This window comes from Acomys minous (genome assembly GCF_964271855.1).
Source record: "Acomys minous genome assembly, chromosome: 9".
NCBI classification, from domain to species: Eukaryota; Metazoa; Chordata; class Mammalia; order Rodentia; family Muridae; genus Acomys; species Acomys minous.
The window spans coordinates 73,359,065-73,373,549 of NC_140490.1; the positions used below are offsets into that span (position 1 = coordinate 73,359,065).

The following is a 14,485-nucleotide window of genomic DNA, read 5'->3' on the forward strand; positions in this document are numbered from 1 at the left end:
AAGAAACAGTGATAGGAACACTGCTGATGTGACATGACTGTGGACAACACAAAGTGACACGGCCTGAGGTGATGACCGCTCCCCCGCCCCCTCTCCCGCCCCCCTCCCACCCCCCCACCCCCCCCCACCCCCCCACCCCCCCACCCCCGCCCCAGCCACTTCATGGCGGTTCATCCTTGCCCAGGAAGTCACAGACAGAGAGCCTAGAGGTATTTACGAAGCCGTGCCCACTCCGGTCACTCTCCAGGTTGCTCTTACTCTGACTTGTACTGTAGCAGCTACACCGCGTGTCTGTATTCTAGCTGCAGAATATGGCCAGCCACACTTCTCCCCAGAACCAGGTGACAGGCCATGCAGCAATACAAAGCAGGAAGCTAGCTGGACAGGAAATACAAGTCACCCAGGCCGGGGGTGGGGGAGGGGGGATGGCAGGGGGGGCGGGGAGATCCTGCTCAGCAGGGAAGTACTTGTCTAGAGTATACAAGCCCTGGATTGGCTCTGCAAAACAGAATAACAAAGGAATTGTTAAAGGAATCATCCAAGTTGGCCTTTCCCCTTTAAGATGGAAAGATAAGGCATGCAAGCACCCATGCCTATGTGGGTACAAACTCGAGACACACACAAGTGACATTAAGGGCAGTGAAATCTTAGAACCAGGGTACAGAGGAAGTAAACAATGTAAGTAAACGAAACACACTTGTGTTGTGGCTCAGAAAGCATCTAAAATAGCCATTTCTAATCCTTAAACACAAAGGTTCAGAAGTCTTTTTTTTTTTTAATTTATTTTTGGTTTTTCAAGACAGGGTTTCTCTGTGTAGCCTTGGCTGTCCTGGACTCGCTTTGTAGACCAGACTGGCCTCAAACTCACAGTGATAGTTGTTTTTGCTTTATATTCCAAGTGAGCTCTTTGTACAGTACCTGATTTTGCAGCAAATACAAAGGACAATTGCTGAACAATAACCAGTGTCTTAGTCACAGCGAACTCTCAGCTCTCAGTACCGTGGTACACCCAGAGAGTCTGTCCATCATTTGCTAGGTGATAGTTTTGTTGACCTAGAAGATATTAAAGACATGATTATGAAAAGTATGTGTTCTTCATTAAACAGGAGTAACAGCTTGTCTTCTTCAGAAAGCATTTTCTACATAGGAACTTAAAATTTTCACCCACTATCATAGACAAAACTGTCTTTTCAAAACTAAAATGAAATGCACATAAATTAATCATTTTTAAGGGCTAAAAAGTTTATTTTATGAGTCCAGGAATTTTGTTATGGTTTCAGCTTTCTACATTAAAAACAATGTAAGTGGAGCCTTCTCGAATGAGCTCAGAATGGAACGCCAGTTTGTAAAGTCTGTGCTGGACACTAAAGGGCACTGTGCCCCAGGAACACAATATGGACCATCCATTCAAACTAAAACAAGTTTTTCTCTCAATGCATCCCCATTCCTTAGGCATTGCCACTCTATAGACATACTCAAAATACCAAGACCAAGGCTACTCTGAATGCTAAACTCCAAGGTTGCAATCTGGGGTAAGACAAGGTTTCACATTAGGCCAAAGAATGAATTTTTTTTTACTTAAAAGGATAGTCTTTTTTTTTTTCCTTAAGAGATAAAGACAAAAGACAAAGTGATGGGTTTAAGGTGGGTTTTTCTGTCTAAAACAATGTGCTGGGTCAATGGGATTTGATTATAAGAAAGAATAATGATATACATTAACAAAAAGAAATTTAAGTCCTTTATCCCCCTCCCCTTGGGTTATTATTTCTTTCCTCGTCAGATGCTGTAAGTGCTAGACAAATTCCAAAAATAGTTAAGGCACAAAATATTTTCTGAGAGGAAAAGAAGGAAAGGAGAAAGTGGGAAAACAGAACGCAGAGAAGAACAAATGATCAAAGTAGGAAGAAGGTTTAAAAACAATAAGACCGAAGGCTCTCTAAAAAGCTGGGACTAGACTAAGTACGGCTTTAATTCTTTTCCACCAGGTCTTAGCTTTGACAGGGCTCTGCTAAAATGCAGGAATTGCATGGATGTGGAAACTGGTGATGGAAAATGCATTATTATACACAATTGTTGTACTTGAGAGAAACTATACGGAGGAAAAAATAACACCCTAGAATAAATACAAATGAAATTCATGTATCAAAACCAATACTGTGAAAATAGTTTAAATGTTTCTTGAATTTATATCTAGTCATTAACCTAAATGCAGATTTTAGTCCATGCCACCCTTCTGCCTCATGGTCAGAAGGCCTGAAAACCTGTGGTGTGGAAAATTGGCAGGATAAAGAATATTGAATTGGTCTCCATGGAAAAACAGAATTTGGCAGCCATAGCCACTTTCTTGTGCTAGTCTCTCGCCCGCCTGTTTATTCCTTCCTGTTACACATTCGTCCCAGGAAAGAGGCCACATGTTAGGCAAAGCAGGAAGCAAACGCCAATCTGATCATTCACCAGTGACTTGGAATCTCTCGTCAAAATAAGTCCCAACTGCCCCAGCTGCCCCAGCTGCCCCAACTGCCCCAGCTGCCCCAGCTGCCCCAACTGCCCCAGCTGCCCCAGCTGCCCCAGCTGCCCCAGCTGCCCCAGCTGCCCCAACTGCCCCAGCTGCCCCAGCTGCCCCAGCTGCCCCAGCTGCCCCAGCTGCCCCAACTTCAGAGCCCTTCACTCTCTGAGCGCACCAGAGCTGGACGTCCTTTTGCTGATTTTGGTTGCTTCTGACCCCGGAAAAGGAAGTGGGGGTGGGAAACCTGCCTCCCACGGAAATGATAAATCCATACACAAACCCCATGGACATCAATTTCCTCCACCCATCCTGCTTCTCAGGATTTCAAGGAAGGCTGACAACCCCTTGGAGTTGTATTCTGTGATTTCCCCACACACACACACCAACACACACACCAACACACACACACACACACACACACACACACACACCCCGAGACTCATTCCCTCCTAGGCGGTGTCTCAGCTGAGGCCCCACTGGGTAGCTAGGCTTGGTGAACAAGGTTCCGCCCCCACTTTGTCCTGGCCTCCGCTAATGAGCTTTCAAGGAATCGCTTAAGGGACCCTGCAGTGGGTTCGGGCCCTTTGCATGAGCAAGCTGGAGGGGATGTTGTGTCGCTGTGTGGTTCTCTGCCTCATGGTGGTTTTCACCCTAATCTTTTCTTTCTTTGCAGCTGGTTAATAATCCTCTAGCAAGTCAGGCCGCCGCTGCTGCAGCAGCCATGGGCTCCATAGCAAGCTCACAGGCCTTTGGCAATGCCCTCTCCAGCCTGCAGGGGGTCACAGGTCAACTAGTTACTAATGCGCAAGGACAGGTGAGTGGGAGACCGGAGCAAGAGTGAATTTTTTTTTATTTTTTATTTTTTTTTACTGCAGACTGAACTCGGGAAGGAAATGAATTTCTTTTGCATGACAGTGATATGTAGCTGCATCTATTTGAGGCAAATAAATAATGTTTACTAGTGGTGTCAAGAAAAGGAAAGGGTTTGGGAAGCGTTTCTATATTTTAGAAGCAAGATTTTTCTCTTTCCCCTAAAATGTCAAGTTTTCATTTTGTTTTTGTTTTGTGAGATGCCTAGTGTTACGACCTGAGCTAAAGAATTTCCTTCTCCCTGTTGGGATGGTCTTCGAAATAAACACATAAAAATTGAATTTTGAAAAGAAAACCTTGCTTTGCTTTTTTTTTATTTTACACTTTAAAAAAAAAGCTGATGTAATGGGAGAAACTAGTTAGTATCTTTTGCTAACTGTCCTGAAATGTCTCAACTGACCTCAGGACAGCCAAGTTCTGTGAGGGTTGGGGGGGGGGCAGGGGGGGGGGAAACAATTGCAAAATCTTATTCAAGCGACTACAAGGGAGGGTGGAGTAGATGCCACTGCTTTAAGCCCTGGCTCCCTCACTGACTTCAGAGACTCCAGAGGTCTCTAGTTTGTTGATTATCACGAATCTGTCAGGTCCACTAAGCCCGCCCCATGTCGCAGGAGAGCGCGTTCTCCTACAGGCTCACGTGTCCATGTCATGTTCACCGAGGTGACATAGGATAGAGCTTTGGTGATCAGTAACCCTAAAAGTAGCATTAAAAAAAAAAGCAGGGCAGAGAGGAGGTGCATGGTGTCAGGGTGCCCTCCAATGGAAAGCCAGAGCCCAGCCTCGGAGGTTACTCACCTCATCGTTTATGACCATGAAACCAGGCAAAACATGATTTCTTTACCTAGCGGTGTGTTTACGTAACTCCCTGCTACACATAGATGTTCTGCTTCTGCAAAATTAAGAATCTCAGTGTCTTAAACTCTTGGGGTTTGGGGGGTTTTTGTTTGTTTGTTTGTTTTTGTTTTTGTTTTGTTTTGCATAAAGAGCAAACAAAGATGCATTACAAGCCAAACCATCTCCATCTGCAGCCCAAGGAAAGAAAAAGCTGACCTTGTTCTATTTCCTGGGCGGGTGTAGGATTGTCCCATCAGAGCCCCCGAGGGGCTGAACGATGGTGCTTGTCAAAGAGAGGCCCCATGTAATGAATCATCTGATCACAGGTGCACACCACACATATTAAAGGAGGGTTGTATGAACGCCGTGCCCTCTACAGTAACCTCTCAATGTCTGCTTTAACCCTTGTTCCAATTCCTTTTCATCAAAGGATCATTTTATGCAGCCAGCTCTAAACGGAGGCTCTCAAAAGCATATTAAGATTTCTGGAAGGCTGTGAATTTGGGGGGTGGAGGGAAAGTTGGTTTTAATATCTATAACTCATACGTACTTCAGGCCCACGCTGGAAGCAGCTTCCTAGCTCTACACCCAGATGAAAATTTTAAGAGTTGAAGATCAAAAGCTATCTAGGATAGGCATTTCCCTCTGAGTTCTCTGTTCCACCATCCAAGTAAAATGTACCTTCTGCTCCCCACACACTTTGAGGCTTTCAAGGGACTATTAGGTAATTACTTTTCAAATGCTTTGGTAGCTGGTTAGCCAGTGGCAACTTCTTAGGGCCTAGAGTTCCCACCTTTGTCGTCCTAATCCCTGGGATCTCTCCCACTGCCTGCTCACAAGAATACCAAACTGAATACATGTGGAGTTCTGTAGACATTGAACTGGAATTAATTTTACTATTTTACAAGTTGTGTAAGGATGGTTGATTTGTGCTTATAGTAAATGTATGTCCTAAATGAACATCTCCTGCCATAAAGGGGAGCAAAAATCATTTGATATGTATGTTTCTCTGCCTTCTGTTAATGTGATACAAAAGAAAAGCACGAATGGAACCAGGTTAGTACAATGTGCCTTGACTAATATACCCTGCCACCTAGGACTGACACACTCAGTCCATTTTTAACTCCTTAATTTCTCACTCAGATGTGAAAGCTCTTTGAATTTAGAAACTCCTTTATTGGAGTTCTTGACATCAATTCTTCTTTATATTTGGAAGTTAATTGAGGAGGAATGACATTCATATGTGCACCTAAGTTTGAGAACAGGACTTATTTACAGTAACATGGGCAGGTGAGAAGGCTCCTTCCACACAGAAACCATCAAGTTGAGGCGTTGTCATCCAAAGTAGCCACCCTTACCCTCATGTCCAAAGCTTCTTTCTACACCTTATAAACCAAAGACAGGATTTAAGAGAACTAAATGACCCTTCAGGCCCATGCAGGTATGGATTTAGGTACCAGTTCTCCCCCGTTTTCTTAGCTTCCCCAAGCCTACCCTTAGCGTTCAAAGAGTCACCTGCTGCAGGCTACCCTCATGTGCCTCCTCTCTGTGCCTGAATCTTCCTACAGACTCTTGGCCTTTGGGTCTCAACAGCCAGAAATCTCCCCATCTGGGTCTCGTTGTTGTTTTACTTACCTGCCTTGGAATCTGTGTTTTCCAGAAACCAGATCCTAATAAAGGCAGGGATGGGATGTCTGGGTGTGTTGTCGAAGACAGATGACCTTTTCTGCCCTTTTGTCCCCCCACCCCAGCCTCTAGTCATAACAATAAGAACATTTTCCTTCATTTCCATACTTTTCTTATTTTGTCCTCTCATAACTATTCGTTCAAAAGACAGACAGGGGTCAGCAGAGTCATCAACGGACACAGCCATCTAAAATCACAAAATTCCTGTGTCACCCAGGGATACTCAGGTGTTTTGAAGTGTCCTCTTAGATGAGAAGGTGGTCAGTGACCCCTGGTAACTGGTACTCACAACATTGGCTTTGGATACAGCACTGCCAAGATCACTAGAGCTCTCTTTACTTCCTGATCAGAGACATGTGCAGGAAAGAAAGAATAGGTAGTCCGGTGATGGATCTAATTCCAAATATGGTCTGATCAAATTCCCAAGCCCTCTGAGCCCCAGTTTTCTAATGTAATACGGACAATGAAATCTAAACAAGCACGAGACTAGGAAGATGGCTCGTCAGTAAAGTACTGGCCATGTAAGAGTGAGGACCTGAGTTTGCTCTCCAGAATCCATGTTAAATGTGGACATGACAGCACACCCTTGTAATCCTTGTGCCGGAGAGGTGGAGGCCCGAGGAGCTCTGGCATGCTCGCTGGATGCCGTAGCCTAATCAGTGAGCCCTGGGTCCCAATGGGAGAGCCTGTCTCAAAAAGCAAGTAGACAAGCCAGGAATGGTGGTCCACACCTGAAATCTCAGCACTCATGGAGGCAGAGGCAGGTAGATCTTTGTGAGGTCGAGGACAGCCTGATCTACAAAACGAGTCCAGGCTAACTAACCTTGTCTCACAAAAAAAGAAAGAAAGAAAAAGAATACAGTTTCTAAAATAAAGTATACTTCACTTAAAAAAAAAAAAGCAAGTCGATTGTGCCTGAAGAATGACACCCCAAGCCTGGCCTCTAGCTACACACACACACACACACACACACACACACACACACACACACACAGTCCTTAGTAGCTATGAGGATTAACTAAGATTGTGCCTTAAAAATACTTCCTGGATCTCCAGCACGCAAGTGAACATTTAATAAACAACACCACAAGTATCATCCCCATTGCTCTTCATGATTTTGCTTGGACGTGCAGCCAGAGGCAGCAGTGTGGCGTACAGGCGGAGAGCAGGGGATCTGCAGCCAGGCCGCCATTCACCAGCTGGGAGACCTGTGCAGCTCTCTTTATTCTCTTCTGAACAAACGGGGGGAATGCCGACATCACTTCATTGGATTAAAGGACTTAGAATAAGGTCGATCACATAGTCATATCTCAGAACTACTGGTCAGTAAGTGCTGAGGGATCAAACAATCAAGATGAAGGTTTTCTTTTGGGGCATGGAGGAAGAAGGTTTTGTGTGAATCTCAGTCGTGGGATGTTAAGTCACCTTAGGGCACCTCAACCTTTCTCAGAACAGTGCACCAGAGGGTGGAGAGAGAAGGTACTCCTGTGTTTTGAAAAATTGGCAAGTAGATTTACCATCAATTTGTTCAGCTACAAACCTGTTTCCCATGTGTCCTTGGCAATATCTCCTTATTGGCATTATTACAGAAAAGTAAAAGCAAATGAAATTTTATTTTATCCTGAGGTTCAGGGAAGCATTTTACATTTTAACTGATGCTCATGACTGTTTCCTGATGAAATCACATCCCCCACCACTCTGAAGCTTTGGTAGGCAGTAACAAGTGAACCCAGACACCCATCTCGGTTCTGCAAGGAGCCAAGCATGGAAAACATAAAAGCAGCTAACCAAAGTTACTTTTTATTTTAAACAGGGTACCCCTGCCTCTAACTCCCCAGTGCTGAGATGACAGTCTATGTCACCACATCTGGTGACCTTTCCCCATCAATTTTTAAAAAAAAGAAAACAAAAAGAGTAAACATATGTGCCCACACAGGTATTAAAAACTATACAATGAAAGGATAGAGGCAAAGCTGGCTTTATAATAAGGAGACTTCCTATGCTGGTGTGAGCTAAAGGCCACCTCTCAATGACCGTGACTAGAAGGCTAGTGTGGGGTCTGAAAAGCAGCCCTCACTGAGTGAAGCAGTGAAGTCAGCTTCACTGCAAGCTCCATGGAAGGTGGGGAAGGAAAGAGTACCTCTCGACAGTGCACTTAGACCCCAGCAGGAAGTCCTCCCAAAGCTTAACCATCCAAAGAGGGGCAACTGAAGAAGAATCACGCCCCATGCCAGGTCCTCTGAATTATAATCATGAGCTGAACGGCATCTCCAGGGCAAGAGAATATTGAAACCTAAGATTTTATTGAAACGCAACAGAGTGGCCTCTGATAGGTTAGGTAACTTTTCTGGGCCTCTCTTCCAACAGTAAAAGAGAAAGGAGGCATTTAATAAATTACAGCTATTCCTTTTAGAACTGACCCTCTGTAGGCTGCTGAAGTGACTATTAGCACATAATTTAAATGGGCAGGTGAGACTCACTGAAGTTGTAATAAGATGGAGAGATAATTAATTTGATAACTGTCTGTTGTTCTTCTGGGGGGGGGTCTAACTAGATCTGCTTAAAGCGCTTACAAAGCCATAACTGCACAGAACTGTAAAACAGTTTTCTAATCCTACAGAAAAAGGAAGAAATAGCATATGGTTCTATTGTGAATAAAGCTTCAGGGCCCGTTAGACCCAGCCAAGCCCGAGATGGAGAATCTTGGGAGCAGCACACAGCCTCCTTTATTTCACTTCTTATAGTGAAAAACACAAAACATATACAATTTTTTCAAAAAAAAAAAAAAACCAAACAAACAAACCACAAACACCTTTAGCTTTTCCACCTCAGCCTCGGTTCTCTTGTTTATTTTCAAAACAAAACAGATACTCCAGACAAAAAGCACACCCTCCCCTCTGTCCCAGGGGTGGTCAATAACCAAAAACTCTGACTTTTCTCTATAAAGTTTATGTTTCTATCACAGAATGTTAATTTAAAAAACAAAATGCATAAGACATTACTTTTTTAAAAAATACGAAAAATAGAATCTACTTAGACAATTGTCTAAATAAGGATCAAGCATGTTTTGTGGACAATTCAGCATTGATGTCTCTGTGTTTTCTCATAAGTGTAGGTCTGACAAAAACTTTATTTCCCCCATTTTCATGTATCGTGAGAGAAGTTTTTAAAGTGTAATATTAATTGAGTGTATTTCAACTATCATTTCTTTTTTTTAGTGAACATTTTTTTCAATCCTTTCTATCGAGAGGCCAGGAAATCTATTTTCATGGGCTTGGTAGCATTCTAAGAATTTTCTGGGTAATAAAGATAAAATAATAATCAGCCACCACATTCCTTCTACTAACACAGCAAATCTGCCCTCTGAGCCCAGTTAAAGGCTTTATTGCCTCATTTCAGCACTTTCCCTAAGTGCTCCCCTCACGGCCCCTCAAAATGCTCTGCAAATGAGAACCCCGGCATCAGGGCCACAGCGTACAGTCTTGGCCGCTGCCAGCCACCAACTCTCCTGACTCTGAGCCCAGCGACCTGACCTGCGAAGCTCATGGATGTGAGCCATGTAGTTCTTTTTTTTTTTTTTTTTTTTTTTTTGGCTCTGGCCACTGCAGCCTTGTGTCTTGCATTGGCTTTGATTCTTCATTCCTAAGGCTTTGTCTTCATGGGAACAGGAAAATGGTCTCTCCTGTAGACTCCTGGATAAAAGCGTGCATCTTCTTTTGATGCCGGTTAATTCCTGGAGCTTCCCAATTAGGGTCTATAATTCTAAGCAGCTAATCAGAGGATGGGTGCTATTTTCAGCTCTGAGGAGCTCATCAGGGCTACCGTGCTTAACGTTAGAAGGAGATGAAGAGGAAGGTGCTCCCTGTTCAGCAGACGCATGCCCATGTCAGTCAATGCACAATGTGGCAAAGTGCTGTCTATCCCCAAGGAATGATCAGGTGGCTCACTGAGTGTGCAGAGACCTTTAAGGACCTTGGAGGACTGCTGGGTTTTAACTGTATATGTTCCTTTAGGCCAAGTGACATTTCAAAAAGAAAAAGAAAGATGAAAGAAAAGAAAGGCAGTGTCTACCTTACTGAACTTCCACCTGGAGCCATTAGCAGTTCACTCTAGGGTGTCATGGAAAGCTTAGGAGGTTTGATGAACAAACTCTCTAGGAGTTCAGAGAAACTCCCCAGGCCAGCACCATGGAGAAGTAGCAGGGCTGAGATCTGAGCCCAGTGTCCATGGCTGTGCTCCTACCGCCCTGATCTTCTCTGGTTGGAAGGCCTGGGTACTTTCCCAGATGCTCTATGAACAAAACAAAACAAAACAAAACAAAAACCTTAGAAACACAGAACCTAAATCTTCACATTTGAAAAAAAGAATAAGAATGTATTTCTTTCCCCGTTTTCTCACAGAATTCTCCTGAAGGTTTATCTATATGCACACTTGAAACCTGAAGCTACATTTATCATACCAAATAAATCCAAGGTATTCTAATTCATTTGCTTACCAGTTTTATCTTTGCTCATCAAAGAAACTGAAGAGGTGCTTTGAGGGAAGTCTCTAAAGCAATGAGACAGGTGTGAAGCCTATCTCAGATCTGTGCTGCATGATGACAGAGAAAATCAGACTCTGAGTCAGCACCTAGGAGACCAGGAGTCTGCTGCCTTCCAGCAAGGCCTCCTAACCATGGGCAAAGAATAGCAGATGGGTACTACATATAGACTACATATAGATGTGCACCCAGCAACACAGATGCCTGCCATGTGAGCAGTCGGTGCTCCAACACAGCAAAACCATGCTAGAAATTGATAAGCTGGAGCGTGCTGAGATACTTCATGTTCCCAGACCTTTGCCCTAGAGACACACTCCTCCTGTGAGGTGCGACTTTCTAAGAAAAACAGACGCATCTACTACAGTATGTTTGTGTCTCTGAAACCACTGGTTTAAATTGCACCTAAAGTCAGGCCATGTATTTTTGAGGGAGAGGGTACAGTACTAAAATACCACATTAGACAAGTATATCAATTGTTAGAGAGACAGAGATTGTCAAAATACCTTTTATAAAATTATAACTGAAGTTTAGTAACACATAATTGTAAGCCTATGTTATTTGTTTGATTAACGGCCTTAACCTAACCTGGTTCTAGGACAAATATATACAGGATATTAGCTGCTTTTTTAATATTTGGGCTTTAGAAAAAAAGGAGGGATGAGGACAAAGCTATTTATTCTTAGCTTTCCAATTATAAAATAAAAAATAAACTTGATTTGAATTGGGGTAGGAACAAAGAAAGAAAATGAATGCCGAACTCTGAGTTAGCTTTTCTAGAGTATTCCCAAGCTCATCTGCAAGCCATCATTATCATTAGGACTTTACAAGACAGGCTAGGACATTAAACCCACATATTAGATATAGCCACCCTTGAAGTAAATATTCTATAGGCCAAACGTGCACCCCACATTATTGTTGGCCCTTGAGTTGGTTAGCACTTATAAAGATGTGAGATGACATCAACTTACAGGGCCAATGAGAAAGAAATGTGTTGATCAGAAGCAGAGAGGAATGCAGACGTCACAACTCAGAGCAGCTCAGTTCAAACCCACAGAGAAGTAACCTCTATGTAACACCATTAGACGCAAGGCATTAGCTCTGAGTTCCCACTTGTTACACCACCTAACTTTTGCCACCTTGGGTAACAGTAAAAGTAGACCCTCACAAGGTGTCATAAGCCGGAACATCCAGAATACTGCAGTAGTCAGTACTTATAAGTATAGCCTTAAACTCAGAGACAAATGGCATTAAATGAATAATGCACAGATATGCAGGAAAACATAGCACACTCCCTGCATCAGACACCTACCAATAGATAGTGACAATAACCCAGAGCCTCGCTAAAGTACAGCAATGTCTGATCCTCACATGGAAGGGACTCCAGGCTCTCAAATCAGACAGGCAGGCAGGGCGCTAAGCTCTCACTCCAATCTAACACACCCCCAAGGGCAGGCAAGGCATTTCATCTCCCTCAGCCAGGTTTCTCTTCTTTGAAATGATAAAAATCTCCCCTAAAGGGTTGTTAAGAGGATCACCATTAGCATCAATAATAAAATTAGTAAGAGGTTGCCATTTATAGAGCACTAAGACCCAACGGTACTTAGACCTCAGCATGTCCCCACCACTTCGGAATTGCCCACTGCTGCATGATGCAGTTCATGGCCGCTGCTCAGATGGAGAGCTTCTGGGGGTACCCTGTGAGAAATAGCAGGAACCAAGCTCAGTCTTATCTGATGTAAGAGAGTGTTCTCCATCACATGCTTTGACAACAATTGGAAGTATCTTGTTTTCATCCCAAAAGCCAAGAACAGCACCTGGCACACAGCAAACATGACACAGTAATAAAGTCCATGGCCCAGATACCATCTCATGTATGCTAATATGCTCTTCAGTAAGCATTTTGTGCAGGTTCAGCACTCCACGCTCACTGTGCTCTTGGCTACCCTGATGGGTAGACTGGAGGCTTAGGAGTGGTATCCAGCTTTCCAGAGCCATAGAGTGAATAAAAAAGCCTGGACAACAACACAAATCTGGCTGCTTTCAAAAGCCCAGATTTTCTTGGAGCAAAGCGGCTGTCAGCATAAGCTTTCTACATGCCTAACACTGTGCCTGCAGAATAAGAGACAGCGAATAACACCTTGCATGTATACTTAATCCCCTTCAGTCAGTTGATCTTGAGTAAGGCCCACTGAACATACAGCACTTTTATGTGAAAACGTTTCTAAACGCCATCCAGTATTCCTACATCAAAGGAAAATGGTTGTTTTCGATTACTTACCTCTCTTTAGCTACTTTTAAAAATGTACGGCTGGTGTAAAGTGTGAATGCAATGAAAGTTGTTAAACACTTAGTCCTCAGAGAGTGAGTCATATGAGTCTCAAGCATGGCCTACCCCACACTTTCAGGAAACCACATCCCCTCCAACATGCAACAGAGTCCAGTGTGGCGATGGCAGAGTCTGCCAGCCACATGATAGGCTTGATGGGAGAACCTATATTCTCAAGATTAACAGTAGCCCCACACTACTTGATGCCTAGCTACCTCCATTGCTTCCCCCAGCACCATAAGGCTTCTGGGCACAACAACATTGGCCCTTTTTCCTAACAAGATGTACTCAGTTTAAGCAAAAGGCAGAGGCAGAGAGGGTAATCAACCACCAGGTTCCTTTAAGCACTCTTGTTTTCCTCTAGTGCCCTAGAGGAATAAGAACATCCTCATGTCATTTTATCCGGCCTTCTCACATAACCAGAAATGAGGAAGAATGGTATGTGCACTGAAGAAAGTGCTCTCAATTTACAAGGAACTTGAGGAACTGCACGTTAGAATCAGAAGACTGAGCCATGAGAACCTTCTCAGTATCATTCAGGCTTTTTAATATAAAGGATGGTGTCTTTGGGAAAAGGCATGTTCAGATTTTTGAAACCTAAGAATTACTTAGATGAGCACAAAAGTGAGACACGGTGCTTGATACCCAGGACTCAGAAAACTCACTTTGATTTTTGAGCCTAGGTCACGTGGCACAGCCTAGGACGGAACCGCTTTGTAAACTCAACACTTATTACCACGATGAGTTATGAAGGACTGGAGTAACTCAATGCATACATGGGGGGGGGGGGGATTTAAAAAAACAGAAATAAGAAAACTCTGATAAGCCACCGTTGGAGTGCACCCCACCCTCCTTGTTGACATTTGTCAAAAAGCTGATGGCTGGGGAATCGGGCTGAGGAAACTGAGCTTAGAAGAGCTCATCAGCCTAGTTCTAACCACTTTCAGTCTTTGTTGTGAGAAATGAGAAATTCTGTGGGCTCACCCTAGAGAACATTAAGAAAGCATTACTAACAGGAAATTGAAAAAGTAATATGTGTTAGAATGATGAGGACAACTTTTTCTGATTGAGCAGACAGATAAGCATCACGTGCAAGTATCAAAATACATTTAATTTTGCCACAACAATGGACATTTTCTTCACAAAAAACACATGGATCATCCAGGGCTCGTGGACCTGAGTGATGATAGACAGATGTGTCTTTAACAGCTCTTCCTTCCCCACCCTTCCTTTTCCTTGGAGGCTTCTTTCCATTGTTTATCCTCATTTAAATTCAGCTTTACAGTCTGATGCACTCACTGGGTATAAACACAGAACCAGGAGGTGCTAAATATGCATAGCACTTTCTTGAGCAATTGCCAAACATTCTCATTACCTGTTCCCATTGAATAATGACCTATTTCAATGAAGGATAAATTAGGAATATGGAGATCATATGGGTCCCCGGTTTGTTTTGGTTGGTTGGTTGGTTGGTTAGTTGTTTGGTTGGTTGGGTTGGTTGGTTGTTTTGGTTGGTTGGTTGGTTGGTTGGTTGGTTGGGCTGGTTAGTTAGTTGGTTGGTTGGTTGGGGTTGTTTGTTAGTTGGTTGTTTGTTGGTTGGTTAGTTAGTTGGTTGGTTGGTTGGTTGGTTGGTTGGTTGTGAGGTGAGGGTTGCTGGGTTTTTATGAGGGTTTTTTGTTTGGTTGTTTTTGTTTTTTTTTTTTTTTTTTTGTCTTTGTTAGTT

The 14,485-nt window shown here is 43.4% G+C and overlaps 1 protein-coding gene across 1 annotated transcript in view; it reads left to right on the forward strand.

Annotated features, from left to right (window-relative positions):
• The window catches only part of POU6F2 (POU class 6 homeobox 2), a gene marked incomplete at its 5' end in the record, with an annotated part of 488,714 nt that overhangs the window by 440,248 nt on the left and 33,981 nt on the right, over positions 1-14,485 (forward strand). The window contains one exon of the mRNA XM_084795181.1: positions 3,180-3,320. Within this exon, the coding sequence (XP_084651307.1) occupies positions 3,180-3,320 (141 nt within the window). The remainder of the gene's footprint in view (positions 1-3,179; positions 3,321-14,485) is intronic.